The sequence below is a fragment of the Piliocolobus tephrosceles genome, chromosome 6 (genome assembly GCF_002776525.5).
Source record: "Piliocolobus tephrosceles isolate RC106 chromosome 6, ASM277652v3, whole genome shotgun sequence".
In the NCBI taxonomy this organism is placed as follows: Eukaryota; Metazoa; Chordata; class Mammalia; order Primates; family Cercopithecidae; genus Piliocolobus; species Piliocolobus tephrosceles.
The window spans coordinates 99,619,510-99,635,116 of NC_045439.1; the positions used below are offsets into that span (position 1 = coordinate 99,619,510).

The 15,607-nt window shown below is 48.6% G+C and overlaps 1 protein-coding gene across 1 annotated transcript; it reads right to left on the minus strand.

Moving 5' to 3' along the window:
* Positions 1 to 3,712: 3,712 nt before the first annotated feature.
* RLBP1 (retinaldehyde binding protein 1) lies at positions 3,713 to 15,587 on the minus strand. Its single transcript, XM_023187228.1, has 9 exons — positions 15,349 to 15,587; positions 13,521 to 13,643; positions 12,748 to 12,851; positions 12,356 to 12,484; positions 10,921 to 11,125; positions 8,866 to 9,044; positions 5,582 to 5,740; positions 4,537 to 4,647; positions 3,713 to 4,280 (listed from the first exon to the last, which is right to left on the minus strand). Exons 3-9 carry the CDS (start codon positions 12,757 to 12,759, stop codon positions 4,122 to 4,124), a joined length of 954 nt encoding a protein of 317 aa, XP_023042996.1. The 5' UTR covers positions 12,760 to 12,851; positions 13,521 to 13,643; positions 15,349 to 15,587; the 3' UTR covers positions 3,713 to 4,121.
* Between the last annotated feature and the right edge of the window lie 20 nt (positions 15,588 to 15,607).

A 15,607-nucleotide genomic window follows, 5' to 3' on the forward strand; every position in this document is an offset into this window, starting at 1 on the left:
AAGGGTCGGGCATAGTGGCTTATGCCAGTAATCCCAGCACTTTGGGAGGCTGAGGCGGGAGGATCACCTAAGGTCAGGAGTTCAAGACCAGCCTGACCAACACGGAGAAACCCTGTCTCTACTAAAAATACAAAATTAGCTGGGTGTGGTGGCGCATGCCTGTAATCCCAGCTATTTGGGAGACTGAGGCAGGAGAATCGCTTGAACCCAGGAGACGGAGGTTGTGGTGAGCTGAGATCTCACCATTGCACTCCAACCTGGGCAACAAGAGCAAAACTCCGTCTCAAAAACAAACAAACAAACAAACAAAAACAAAAACAAAACAAAACAAAAAAACAGATGTCGCCAGAAAGGAAGTTGTTATGGGCACCAAATGGTTGTCATAAAATTCATATTTTGTCGTTCCCCTTCCCATAGCTGGTGGCCTTCAAAAGAGTATTTTATTGTCTCTCTCCAATAATGTAGGGGCCATTTGTAGGAATCACACACATAGGCAGCTGGGATTTTGTGAGGCTGAGCACGTCAGATTTTAACATTGGTGGTCTTCAAACACGTTTTTCCAAAAGTGGAACCACCTTCTCAGGCAAGGTCTGGCGCAGCCCACCCAGCTAACCCTCCTGCCCAGCTTGTCCCTGGAGGGGCAATGTCAGGGCACGGCCAGCAGGGGGCAGCGCGAGCACACAGTCAGAGCCGGCTCACGGGATCCCAACCCTGTGGCTTCTTCCTCAGAAAGCCACTGAGTTTTCTTATCAGACGGGGTCCATGAGCTAAGGCCCAAGCCCTGCTGACCTTAGGGACGACCCCAGCATCCCATTCGGGTTTGAGTAGGAGCTAAGGCTGCCCCAAGAGTCTTCTGCTCAGCATGTGCCTGATTTCATTTATATATTTAGAGCTGCCACAAATTCAGAGTGGGCCTGGTCTGTGTCCAGGAGGGCACCTGGCAGCTCGGGGCTCGGGGGAAGATGGGAGTCAGTGGACAGGGATCAACCAGTGTTTCCCTCAGACTTGGGACCCAGGTCTTGAGGAACAATTAGAACTGTATCATGAAAACGTAAAAGATACCCATTCTTTTTTTCTTTCTTTCTTTTTTGAGACGGAGTCTCGCTCTGTCACCCAGGCTGGAGTGCAGTGGCACGATCTCGGCTCACTGCAACCTCCGCCTCCTGGGTTCAAGCAATTCTCCTGCCTCAGCCTCCCAAGTAGCTGGGATTACAGGTTCCCGCCACCAAGCTCAGCTAATTTTTGTTGTTGTTGTTTTTGTTTGTTTGTTTGCTTGCTTGCTTGTTTTGAGACAGAGTTTCCTTCTGTCACCCAGGCTGGAGTACAATGGCATGATCTCGGCTCACTGAAACCTCCGCCTCCTGGGTTCAAGTGATTCTCTTGCCTCAGCCTCCCAAGTAGCTGGGATTACAGGTCCCCACCAGCAGGCCTGGCTAATTTTTGTATTTTTAGTAGACATGGGGTTTTACCATGTTGGCCAAGCTGGTCTCAAATCCTGACCTCAAGTGATCTGCCCACCTTGGCCTCCCAAAGTGCTGGGATTACAGGCATGAGCCACCATGCCTGACCAAAAATACCCATTCCTTTTAATTATTTAATTCAGCCTCATCACCACCTCCTTCCATCAACACCTCCACGCGGGTCACCAGTGCCCTCCACCTGGGCAAACGCTAGTCTCTATTCCTTTCTCACAGGACCCCAAAGCACCATTGACAGTTCTCGTACTTGAAATACCTTCTTAGCTCCAGATGTTCCTAAGCGATCTCTCAGGGTGAGGCCCCTTCTGCCAGAGCAGCTTCACTCTTTTAAGTTGGTGTTGTGTTTTGTTTTGTTGATACAGGGTGTCCCTCTGTTGTCCAGGCTGGAGTGCAGTGGCTGGAGTGCATGGCTAACTGCAGCCCCGACTTCCTGGGCTCAGGTGATCCTCCCACCTCAGCCTCCTGAGTAGTGGGGACTACAGGCGTGCACCACCATGCCCAACTAAATTGTGTGTTTTTTGTAGAGGTTTCACCATGTTGCCCAGGTTGTTCTCAAACTCCCAAGTTCAAGCGATCCTCCTGCCTTGGCCCCGCAAAGTGCTGAGATTATAGGCGTGAGCCACATGCGTGCCCTTTTTAGGTTTAAATACCAAGGTTCCATGTGAGATTTGGTTTGCAAAAAGGAAGCCTCAACTTTTGGGACAAAATCCTCACTGGTTGATCTTCTACCCTTCTGCCCATAATAATTTGCTATGATTCCTCCTCCAGCCTAGGAGTCCTATGTAAATACCATTTTCGTTTTCATGGGTTTTATGACCATGGATTGTTGACTGTGAATGTTATAAAGAAGGAAGTTTCTTGGGTAATGAGCATACACTACAAACCGTAGTAGTGAAAGAAAGTATGTAAGAAATAAGTGCATATATATATGTGTGTATATATATATATACCCACACACACATATATATACATTGACATATACATGAACATGTACACAGCCTCACTGAAAAGCAAGAAAGAGAACTCTCAGTGGATCAGAGAAATTCCCAAAGGTATGAAAGCAGACAGGACTGAATTGAATCCATAGTCCAGAAAACGGTTGGAATATCCTGCCCCAAAAGGTAGGTGTAGCACTTAGGGTGCTTCATACCCACAAAGAATGGAGGTGATCCTACAGGCAAGAGCAGACAAGTCTTGGGTTGATTGACTGGGACACCTTGGTGGGAACAACAAGGCCTCACCTACTGCCACAAGCCAGCCAGTGTCTGCTTCCATGTGGGAAAATGAGTGTAGCATCTTAGAAAAAGTATCTGTCAGTGCTTAGGAGACACATGCCCAGAAGAAGCCAGCACGTCCCCAAGAGGGAACAGCATGCTCAGCAAACGGCATCTAACAGGGAATCTCACCTACAGAAATGAGCACACACCCGAAAATCATCAAGCACTTGAGGAAAGCCAACTCCATAGAAGGAAAGCATTTGTATTTGTCAAAATATGCAGATTTGGGCCAGGCATGGTGGCTCACAACTATAATCCCAGCACTTTGAGAGGCTGAGGTGGAAGGATGGCTTAAAGCCAGGAGCTGAAGACTAGCCTGGGCAGTACAGCCAGAACCTTATCTCTACAAAAAAAAAAAAAAGTAAAAAATTAGTTGGGTGCAGTGGCATGTGCCTGTAGTCCCAGCTACTCAGTAGGCTGAGGCAGGAGGCTTGCCTGAGCCCAGGAGTTTGAGGTTGCAGTGAACTATGATAGCACCACTGCACTCCAGCCTGGGTGACAAGTGAGACCCTGTCTCAAAAAAAAACAAAAACAAAAACAAAAAAAAAAAAACCACGCAGATTTGGAAAGTGTAAGTTCATCACTGTAAAGTGCCTGAGAGTGAAGACAAAAAGAGAGCTTTAACTCTATAACTTGAGGACTGAGTGAGCTCAGAGAAGATGCCACCTATGAATCTAAGTAGAGCCGTCCATCCAGGCAAGGGGACTGCAGGAGACAGCGTTTGTTGGAGAGACCCCCTCTCCCAGACAGATGGAGGGAACGTGACTACCACCCTGGAAAGAGGTCCAAGTTCCTGACCATCCCACACACGTCAGACTGTACCTCACCAAGGGGAGCAGGCCGCCCTGAATGAAGCCACTTCCAGGCCTCTTCCACCCTGGAATTCTGTGTGGAAAACTCCTAGCCTGCCTAGAGGCCACCAGGACTGCTGTGTTTGCCAAATCATTTGAACATATGTCCTCCCTCTTTTATCTTCTTTTATTGCATTTTGCTAGGGGGATATTTTAACCCAGGCTCCTTGCCTATTTTCACAGACTCTAAGTCGTAAAACTCTGTTACAAAGGAAATGATTGAGAAAACGAATTAGAGTCTTTGAAATACAACCTCACACAAAAATCACTGTCTTAAAGCTTCAAGGGCGGCTGGAAATATAACTACCCCCACTTCTTCTTGTTCAAGGGAATTCCCCCTCCTTTATTCCCCATCCCCCACCTTGAGAACAGGGTGACATCTGGGGTCACTCAGGCTTAGGGAGTCTAAGGGGGGACCACAGTCATCTCAAGCAGCCCTTTCCTAGCCTTGGGTCCAGGATAGTTGAGGAGAGGCCCAGGCATTCTAACTACAGTTCAGCTGGCAGGAGATGTTTTCAGAAGGCTGTGTTCTCAGCTTGGGCCCGGGGGCCAAAGAGCTCCTCAGCAACAGCTTTGCCATCATACTTGGGCAGCGTGCCCCCGAAGTCAGAGGGCAGGATGTTCTCATCAATCTCCTGGTAGAAACCAGAGAGGTCATCTCCGTGGACAAAGACCTGCAGGGAAGCAAGGGAGAGAGAGAGCTGAGCAGGAGGAGGTGCCCTAAGGAGGAGGGTTGAGGAAGAAAAGGGGCAGGAGGACAAAGCCCCATCATGTGCAATCTTTGCCTGGCGACACCCCTCTCCGCAGGTCTCCATATCGGGTGTCAGTGGGATCCACGTAGCTCAGGACCATGGTAGAGTGTGAGGAGGGCTCAGATGGGGCCCCACCCTCGGCCCTCTTGTTCATTGTCTGGGCGGCCCATGTACTCACCCTCTCAAGCAGCTTGCTCTTCAAGAAGGGCTTGACCACATTGTAGGTGGTGGTGAAGTACCATGGCTGGTGGATGAAGTGGATGGCTTTGAACCGGGCTGGGAAGGAATCCTGCAGTGACAGAGAGACATCCCATTCCCCATGGCCCTGATGACCTCTGAGGCTCCCACTCATTCCCTGCTGCCTCTCCTCATGGCATAGAACAGACTTGTCCAACATCACAGGGCTGCCCTGGAGAAGGGCCCACTGAAGGTCCTATTTCTAGGCCAGCAACTAGGGATCCCTGGCTTTACTGTGGCCCAGACTGCAGGGAGGAAGCCCCAAGATTCATATGACCCAACCCTCTCCCTGCTGATGCAAATAAAACCAGGAATTAGGTCAAGAAATGAAAGTAGCCTTTCTTGGCCTTTTGGTGAGTTTTTTCAAACTCACTTGCCTGCCGAAGGGACTGCAAACTATTACAAACCACAGGAACGCTCTTATCATCTGTCATTGTCCATCAGCCCCTCCCACGACTTCCACCTCCCACCCCTCCTTTCCCAAATACATGGAGCAGATCCAAGATGGCTCTAAGAAAGGACTCCTGACATGTCAGCATATATAGGAGTGAATTATCAGAGGGCTAGTGATATCCCTTTCTCGGGGTGTATCCACATTCAAAGAGAGGCAGTGCGACATATGTGGACAGACAACATGGGATTACAGGTCAGAAGATGCAGGTTCAAGTCTGGCCTCTGCCACTTGATTGCTGTGTGACCTTGAGATGTCACTTAAATCTCTGAGCCTTCGTTTCCAGGTTTGAAAAATGAAGCAGGGAAGGAGGGAAAGAATGCTCTCAAGGAGTCAATGGAAAAATGAAAGTGAATACTTGGCAAACTGTCAATCACTACGCAAGTGCTTGTGGTTAAGACTGTGACTGGCACTGCTCTTTATGGCATGAGGTGGTCTAAATTCTCAGGTCCCTGCAAGCACCATGAAAGGAGGCCCAGCCTCTCAGCCTCCCCAGCTGTGGGAGGCTCCTGTGGGACAGAGCTCTAAGCCTCACCTGGAGCATGTCCACCATCTTCCTGAGATCTGAAGTCCGGAGACTAGCAGCCTGCTGCATGGTAAAGCCCTTGAAGTTCTCAATGATGCAGAATCCATTAATTTGAGTTTCCTCATTCTCCAGCAGCTTCTCCAGGATGAAGCAATATGCCTGCAAGATCTTGGGCACAGAGAGAACAGGCTGTAAGACCTAACCCGCAACAATAGTTAAGGCTTGAGGTCCTGAGGGGAGAGCTAATTGGTACATTCTTCATTCTTCATTGCTGCAGGCTTTGATCTCAGACATTCCACTTCTGCGAATGTATACCAAGAAAATAAGCTTGAATGTCACATCCATGGTTAGAGGCCAGTACGTTTATCCCAGTACTCTTACAATAGTGGGAACATTGGAGACACCCTAAACGTCCAACAATGGGAACTGGTGAAATTAAGGTACATTTATGCCATGGAATGCTCTGGAACAATTAAAAACAATATAGAAGACTAATAATACAGGAAAATGTGCATGATATATTATTGTAGAATATAATACCATTATTATAAGAAAAATGTGTGAGCTGGGCATGGTGGCTCACACCTGTAATCCTAGCACTTTGGGAGGCCGAGGCTGGTGGATCATCTGAGGTCACGAATTCAAGACCAGCCTGGCCAACATGGTGAAACCCTGTCTCAACTAAAAATACAAAAAAATTAGCCAAGTGTGGTGGCAGGCACCTGTAATCCCAGCTACTTTGGGAGGCTGAGGCAGGAGAATCACTTGAACTTGGGAGGCAGAGGTTGCAGTGAGCCGAGATCACGCCACTGCACTCCAACCTGTGTCAAAACTCTGTTTCAAAAAAAAAAAAGAAAAAGAAAAATGTGTGTGCATGTGTGTGTGTATATGTGTGTGCATACACGTATAAAAAGATTGAAAGGATGTCAATAGTAGAGCTCTCTGGGTAGTAGAATTGCAAATGATTTTAAATTTGTTTGTAATTTTTTTTTGAGGTGGAGTCTCGCTATGTTGCCCAGGCTAGAGTGTAGTGGTGCCGTCCTGGCTCACCTCCGCCTCATGAGTTCAAATGATTCCCCTGCCTCAGTCTCCTGAGTAGCTGGGATTACAAGCGCCTGCCACCATGCCCAGCTAATTTTTATATTTTTAGTAGAGATAGGGTTTCACCATGTGGGCCAGGCTGGTCTCGAACTCCTGACCTCAGGTAATCCACCTGCCTCAGCCTCCCAAAGTGCTTGGATTACAGGCATGAGCCACTGCGCCCAGCTAATTTTTTGTATTTTCTAAAATGAGTAGATATCACTTATGTAATAAGAAAATATATATATTTAAGTCTCTTTCTTAATACACACAGATACTCAGGTGTGCGCTTCAGCTCTACAGCCTGTGTCTTATTTAATGGGAAAACACTACAGGCATCCTTACTAAGATCAGGAATTAGATAAGGATTTCACCATCTCTGCCACCATTTAATTCTATGTTGAACGTACTAACCAATGCAATCAATTTGTTTAAAAAAAAAAATCAGGGGCATGAGAAGTGGAAAGGGAAAAGAAAAACTATCTCCTCTACTTACAGATAGTATTATAGTATACTTAGAAAACCCCAGACAATCCATTATAAAACTAACATAAATTTTAAAATAGTTCAGTAAAATAGGGGGATATACAATTAAAAAACAAAAACAATAACCTTCATTTATACAAACAATAACCAACTAGAAGATATAATGGAAGAAGGAGCCCAATTTTTAGCAATGACAACAAAATTAATACCTAAGAAAAATTTAATGAGAACTGTGCAGGACATTGTGAGGAAAAAATTTTAAAAACTTTTTATTTTTCAGAAACAGAGTCTCTCTCTGTCCCCCCAGCTGAAGTGCAATGGCACAATCATAGCTTATGAAGAAACCTTTAAAACACTCCTGAAAACTCGAAAGTTGACTTGAATAAAACAGAAGGCATCTCACGTTTGTGGATAGGACAACTGGCCAAGAATGTGACATTCTGAAAGAAGCCAGTTCTCCCCAAGCTCGTTATTTACGTTTAATATTATCCCCAAAAACATACTCCTAATATTTCTCCTAAAGCTAGACAAATTAATTCTGAATCACAGATCACAGGGGAAAATGAACATGCAGAAGTAGCTAGAAAAGCCCCCCAAAAAGCAGAGCAGTAAGGACAAAACTAGCCCTAACAGATCAAACATGCCACAAAATCCCTATCATCAAAACAGTATGATATTGGAGTATGACTAGATAAAGAGGCCAATGGAACAGAATAGAAAGTCCAGAAAGAGACCAAGTGCATATGAAAATATAAAATATGATAAAGATGGCATTTCAAGTCATTGAAAAAAGATGGACTTTTTAATAAATTGTGTTGGCACAACTAGATAGCATTATCTAAAATTAGTTTGGGCCAGGTGCGATGTCTCATGCCTGTAATCCCAGTACTTTGGGAGGCCGAGGTGGGCAGATCACTTGAGCTCAGGAGTTCAAGACCAGCCTGGCCAACATGGTGAAACCACGTCTCTACTGAAAATACAAACATTAGCAGGACATGGTGGCGTGCGCCTGTAATCCCAGCTACTTGGAAGGCTGAGGCGTGAGAATCGCTTGAACCCAGGAGGAGGAGGTTGCAGTGAGCTAAGATCATGCCACTGCGCTCCAGTGTGGGTGACTACAGTGAGACTCCATCTCAAAAATAAATAAAATAAAATACGTTTGTAGCAGTTTTTTTTTTTTTAATTAAAGGAATATTTTTCAGGCTCAGTGGCACACGCCGAAGCTCTCCCAAGACAAACCCTAATTCCCCGACTTGGGGCAGCCCCCTTAACGGCTCAGACAAGCAAAATTGTGTACATATATAAGCACACAGAACTCGGGCTCCTAAATAGACTGGAACCTGTGCTTTCCAGAATCTCTTCCGGCCTATAGTCCACTAATCCCTGTTCTCTCTGTTGCTCTCAGCTTTTAGCATTTGGCAGGGCAGCCCCCAGCTTGTGGCACACAGCTGTTACCCCTGCTTGGCACTTGGCTGAGATACCCAGGAAGAGCCATGTATTATTGACCATCAAGCCCCACCTGCAAAGCTGCTGGGTTTTCCAGCTGCCCTGGCACATCCTAGGACTTCTCTCCCTGCCTGGAAAGGGCTTGGTGGCAGGTGGCTGCCCACCTTTCCCCCACTACAGACCTTGTCTCCTGGGGAACCAGAAATGAGGGCCCAGTAGAGGCCAGGGTTGAGGGAGGGACCCCAACCCATCGGGTAGGAGCCAGGCAAGCCCCCACTAACCTCATCGAAGGTGATTTCTTGACTTTGCCAGTTCTCAATGTTGAAGAGCATGACCACTCGGCCATACTTGTCCCGACTAGAGAGGACACCAGGGTAGCCAGCTTCAATGGTACAGCGGACAGCCTCTGGGGACAGGCTGTCAAAGAGCTCAGGGTACTGCAGCCGGAAATTCACATAGCCTGGAGGAAGGAGAGCAGAGGAAACCCCTCAGGGAGCCATCCCAGCCCTACCCCATCCCACCTAGTGGGACTCAGAGACCTGGCCTCCTGCCTGGCTCTTCCACATATGTCCTATGTGTGACTGAGCTGGCTACTCAACCTATCTGAGCCCCATGTTGCCTCTCCAAAAAATGGGATCTCGATATTGGCCTATCTATTCTAGATAGTCTAGATAGTGCCCTATCTCACCAAATTGTTGTGGCAATCAAATGATTCAAGGTGTAAACATCATCATAAGCTTGTGCAAACATGAGGCATAGTCCTAAATATGAGGATAAGCATTACTTGTTATTTTCTTCCCCATGGGGACAAGGCACAGGGCACAGGATAAGCTGAGTGGTGAGGTGTGCACAGGGCTGGGGAGAAGCTCCCAAGGAGAATCCAAACCCCAAGCAGGACACAGAGCCCTTCCTGATTTCAGCAGCACCTTTACAGTCCACAAACTCCATCCTTACCCATCCTGAGCAGTTCCCCACCTCTGTGGCCTGCACCACCAAACTTGAGCCCCTCGAGGAGCTGGGCACATCTGCCGAGAGACTGTCACATCAATTCACTCACTGCTCTGGAATACTCCGGGCACCTCCCACCCCCTGGCCTTTGTCTTTGCTGTTCCCTCTGCCCCGGCTGCTCTTCCCCACAGATATCTCATTTCCTTTGGGTTTTTCTTCAAAAATTCCCTTTGCACTGGGACTTCCTTGGCCACTTTATCTAAAACTTCAACCCCTCAAGACTTTATATCCACCTCCTTAATTTCTTTCCTTATTCCTTACCATTATTTAACCCTATATAATTTTACTTTATTTATCGGATGTATCGTTTCCACCATTAGAATATAAGTCCCACCAGGGCAGGGAACTCTTGTCTGTTTTGTCTCCACTGCATCCCTTGGCCTAAAACAGTTCTTGGCACAGCATGGCCCTGAATTGCCATTTGGAGAAGGAAGAAGTAAGAAAAGGAAAATCATTAGCCTGCAAAGGGTCCGCTCAGACCCCATTTCCCTCCACCAGTGCCTAAGATTTGATTTCTTGAGGGACCCCCTTTTTTTTTTTTTTTGAAATGGAGTTTTGCTCTTGTTGCCCAGGTTGGAGTGCAAATGGCATGATCTCAGCTCACCACAACCTCCGCCTCCCAGGTTCAAGTGATTCTCCTGCCTCAGCCTCCCAAGTAGCTGAGATTACAGGCATGCACCACCACGCCTGGCTAGTTTTGTATTTTTAGTAGAGATGGGGTTTCTCCATGTTGGTCAGGCTGGTCTCGAACTCCCGAGCTCAGATGATCTGCCCACCTCGGCCTCCCAAAGTGTTGGGATTACAGGCCTGAGCCACCGCACCCCGCCGATGATTTCTTGAGGCATCCTCTCTTCATCCAGCCAGCAGTGCCAGGGCAGTTCTGTCCCCGGGGCTCATTCCCAGGTCTGACACCATCTTCAGTTCCACTGCACATAGGGCTTAGGTAACTGCCTTCAGCGAGGCACTATCCACCTTCCTGCAGCATTCCAGAGCCAAAGCTTAGGTTCTCATGGTGGGGTTCTGGAGGGGAAACTCCTCCCCTTGTCAACCAAATGGGGTACCCAAGTTTTACTCATTGAATCCCAAGACTGAGAGAGAGTTGGGAGGACTCAGACCTCTAGGAATCTGCTCCTGACACACTTCATTCATTCATTCATTCGTTCGTTCATTGTCAGAGCTGACCCACTTTACAAGTAAGGATATGGCGGCTCAGAGAAACAGACTTGCCCACGGTATGGACGCGGGCCTCTTCAGTGCCTGGGTGAGAGTGGATACCATCCTCATGGCCTCCCGTCCTCTCAGAGCCGTCCCTTCAGCGCGGGCCTCACCTCTGAGCAGCTCATAGGCACGGCCCACGTTGAACTTTCGCGCGCGGATGAAGCGCAGGAAGAAGCCGCTGTCCTTCTCTTGCATCCTCTCCGCCACGGCCACGGCCAGCTCCTCCCCCGAGGCCGCCTGCGCCTGCACCATCTCCTGCAGCTCTCGCACTGCCTCCTCCCGGGTCTCCTCTCTCTCATTCAGCTCATCCTTGGCCTGGAACAGGGTGGGGTGTGCATGAAGTTAGACTTAGGTGCGGGTGAGGGGTAGGACACGCAGGTGATGAGTCTCCTGCCAAAGCTGAGGGGGCCCAGAGGTCTGCAGCCGCAGCCCTTGCTCTTCTGCCCCAGGGGCAGCATCTGTACTGGCAATACCTGAGATTGTTGTGTGTGGAGAGAATTCGGTCAAACTGTTCATCCTGGATATTTGCAGAATATGGCCAACAGTCTAAATGTTTCTAAAAATGACTGCCTACACTCACTGAGCCTTTGCCTAGCAACCTAAGTCCCTTAAATGCATTGTGTTTTTCAATCTGCCACAGACCATCATGGTTGGTGTTCTTATCCCCATCTCTCACATGAGCAGACTGAGGCTCATAAAGGTGAAGATATTCTTGCTCAAGGTCACCCAGAGAGAAAGGAGTGGAGCTGGGACTCCTCTTTTCATCACTTCACTCTGCTGCCTCCCAGGCTTGATTCTGATTTTTTTCAAAAACTCAGCTTTCCAGCAGATGGCAGCCTGCCTCCTGCCCAGAGCCTCACATTCCTCCCCTCTGCTGGGTCAGGAGAACTCCTCAGTGCACCTCAGACAGCTCTCTGGAGGGAAGGGAAAGGAGGGGGAGTAGAGTGTGAAGGAGCTAATAGCACCTTTCCCTTGAGATGCCCAAGGAAGCAGAGATGGAAGCTGGGAGCCCAGGTTCAGTTCAGCCACTTCTCATCCTCCCCAGCAGCCCTAAGACAGCTCTGTCAGCCTCCACAGAGCACAGTCTGATCATCTCTGAGCTAGTCCACCAACTGTCTTTCACAGGTACAGAGGGCAAGACCCAGAGATGGAAAGCAATCTGCTCAAGGTCACACAGCAAGCTGAAAGTAGGTCTGGTTCTGGAACTCACATCTCTTGCCTGTCTAGCAGGGGCAGCATTTGGATGCTTGCTCCCTGGGGCCATTTCCAAACCAATGCTCCTCATATTGAGTCTAGTTTAGAGGGCCCTAGTTCCAAGGCTCTGGGCTGTAGTCTTGGGTTGGGCTAGCCTGGCTGAGTGTCTGGTCAACCCAGTTGCTGCCATAGCCGTGACCACCAGGAAGGACCCTAGAACAGGCCAGTCTATCAGGTCCAGGATGATCTGGAGTGCCAGGGCTAGACCCTTTCACAGAACAGAGAATGCGGTCATGCTCCCCTCATGTTGCCTCCCTAGGCTGCTCCTCCCCGCACTGTCAGCCACCTCACCTTCTGCAAGGTGTGGCGGGGCAGCTGGCTGCACGGGCCAAAGACAGGTCCATGGTCCTTGGTTGTGAGCTGCTCCAGTTGGGCACGGAGCTCCTGTTCCTCTTCAGGTACCATGCGGAACGTGCCCACCTGGGCAAAGAAAGGAAAAACAGGAACAGCCAACCCCATCAGCCTAAGCCAGCTATGGGAATGGGCCTGTTCAGACATTTAATTTGTTTTTCCCAAGGTCATTGTTAAGCCTCCTCCTTTTGTGGGGGTCAGGACCCACCCCGAGGTTATATGAGTGTGTGCCTATATTCCTGGGCAGAGCGGAAGATAGAGAAGTGAGGAGGGAGGGAGAGGGAAGAGAGGGAAGGTGGGTGGAGGGGAGCCCTGGAGGACACGGTACTTACCCCTTCTGACATATTGCCTCTGGAAGACACAGAGTCCTTGGAAAAAGAAGGGATCTGCTTTCTCTGTCCTGGCCTCTCCAGTCGGCCCCTTTAGGAAGTCAGGGCTACAGGGGTTAGAAAAACCATTTTGTTATGGTCTCAGAACAGTGGATCTCAAACTTTCAATTGCATCAGAATCACCCAAGGCATTTGTTAGAAATGCAGGTGCCTGGGCCCCAACTTCCACGATTCTGACTCTGAAGGTGCAGGCTGGGGCCTAGGAACCTGCAATTTAAAGCACTTCCTGGTGGCTCTGAGGGAGATGGTTCTTGGGCTACACCTTGGGAAACGCTGTTTGGACAAGGCACAGACACAAATAGCTCGGTCCTCAGATGTTACAACAAGTTGGTCCTGCTAGGAAAAAAAGAATCTGGCTCTATTCTCAATGACACGATCACTGCAGGATAAGGCAATCTCTCCTCTCTCCTGTGGCCATCCTTCTCCAGGCCAAAGGGGTCCCTCAGAAACTTCACAGCCTAGTGGATGGCCCTTTCCCCAATGCATTCGTTCTCAAGATGGGTGATGACCAGTTACATAAGTACATAACCATGAAACTGGAAGTGTGTTCTGTGCTTTGTGATGCACTAAGTACTTTCAAATCCACTCTCTCAGACCCAGGGTCAGCATTATTATTCCCATTTTACATAGGAGGAAACGGGGGGGGGGGGGGGGGAGAATAAGTGACTTGTCCAAGGTAACACAGCCAAAAAATAGCCAGGGATCAGGACTCAGACCCAAGTTGTGACTTCCTGTCAGCACCAAGAGGCAGCCTGCTGTGGCGCAAAAGTCGGACCTGGGTTCAAGTTCTTCTCTTCCACTTGCAGGCTGTGTGATTTAACCTCAGTCTTAGTTGTTCCCTGTAAAGTAGGATGGAAGGGTTATGAGATGTAGTTAAATAATGGACACATAAGTAATGCTTGATTACCAGAACAGATCCCATTCATGGCCCATGACAACCTGCTTCCCCAATAGGTATTTTTGGAGACAGCTCTTCTGTTTCCAGGTTTTCTCTCCTGCCTAAATGTCCTGCCTAAGTGCCTTCAGGAACCTTTCACCATCCTGCTCCTACCTGTGACCAGGTTCCATGGTCAGTTCAATCAGCTAGTCACAATTGGTAAGTGACAGAGCTGGGACTTGAACCTATGCCTGCCTGACACCAAGTCTTTTTTTGACACCTAGAGCCAAGACATCTGCAGACAAACTCCCTAGGAGAGCTGGCATCATAGAAACCTTAAAGGTTAGGGAGACCTGGGTTTGAATCAGGCTTTGTCAGTTACGACTTGTGTGATTCTAGCAAGTTATTTAACCTTTCTGGGTCTCAGTTTCCTCATCTGCAAACTGAGGATAATAAAGTACCTACCAAAAAGAACTGTCATGAAAACCATAAAATTTCTGCAATGCTCCTGGCACAGTGTCCTGTTCTAAAACATAGTTCCCCTTCTCTTTCTTAGCTCCATATTGATCATTACCCTAACTTGCACAAAGAGACTTGGAGGGCCCCCAAAGAGTATCTGAGGGTCCCCCATTTCCTGCTCCTTCCACTCCACAGCCCCAGCAAGCACAGGGAAGTTCTGGGGGCCATAATCCACCCACAGGAACCAAATCTAAGCCATCTTTCTGGCTGATAGACGTCCAGATAGGTGGGCACAGAGATAGACAGACTGAAATGCTGCTGTGCTATCAGATGGGTTTTGCTGGAACAGGAATGGAAATGGAGAGGCCCTGGGGAGCCCAGACAAGAGGGACAGTGACTGGACACCCACAGCCAGTTGTGCAGACCATCAGAACGAGATCCTAGATCTTAGGAATACAGGGTTCAAGTCCGTCCAGCAACTCTTTTCTAAATATGCCCAAGCTGTTAACTTTGAGTTTTAAAAATACTGATTTACAAGCTGTACACAATGAAAAAATGCCTATCCCTTGCACCATGCCAATGCTGTTCCCTGCCATCTCAGGTTGCCAATGAAAATACAGAATGCCCAGTTAAATGTGAACTTTTTGTTGTTGTTGTTGTTGTTTGTTTGTTTGTTTGTTTTTCTGAGATAGAGTTTCGCTCTTGTTGCCCAGGCTGGAGTGCAATGGTGCAATCTCAGCTCACTGTAACCTCTGCCTCCCAGGTTCAAGTGATTCTCCTGCCTTAGCCTCCTGAGTAGCTGGAACTACAGGTGCCCACCACCATGCCCAGCTAATTTTTTGTATTTTTAGTAGAGACAGGGTTTCTCCATGTTGGCCAGGCTGGTCTTGAACTCCTGACCTCAGGTGTTCTGCCCGCTTTGGCCTCCCAAAGTGCTGGGATTACAGGTGTGAGCCACTGCACCTGGCCTACATGTGAACTTTTTTAATACTGAAAATGTATTTGCTGTTCATCTGAAATTCACATTTAACTGGGTGTCCCGTATTTTTATTTGCTAAATCTGCCATCAAATTGGTCTGGCTCAACTTGGAGAATGGCCAGGTGGTTTCAGTTTTACAGGCAGCTTGGGATGTGGTCTCCCTGCTCCCCTGAGTCCTCACCCCAGTCCTGGGCTCCCTGGCCCAGGCAGGCCCCAGGTATTGACTTACCTGCCAGGTCGGCAGCTCCTCCTTGGGGCCACCTGGTACCTGAATGTCCTGGAGCTCTAGAGGTTGCCTCTGCTGGAGGCGTGGTCCAGTCAGCAGGTTGGGATTAGTGTGTCATGAGGAACTTCTCACCGCCCACAGTTTCCGTTAAATCGGGCTCACAGGAGGCCCAGAGTGGGGCAAAGGAAGACCCAGGGAGAGATGGGAGAGGGGAGAGGCCTGGGCCTGGCTGGAGGCGCATCAAAGCCCTCTTTTGTGTGCT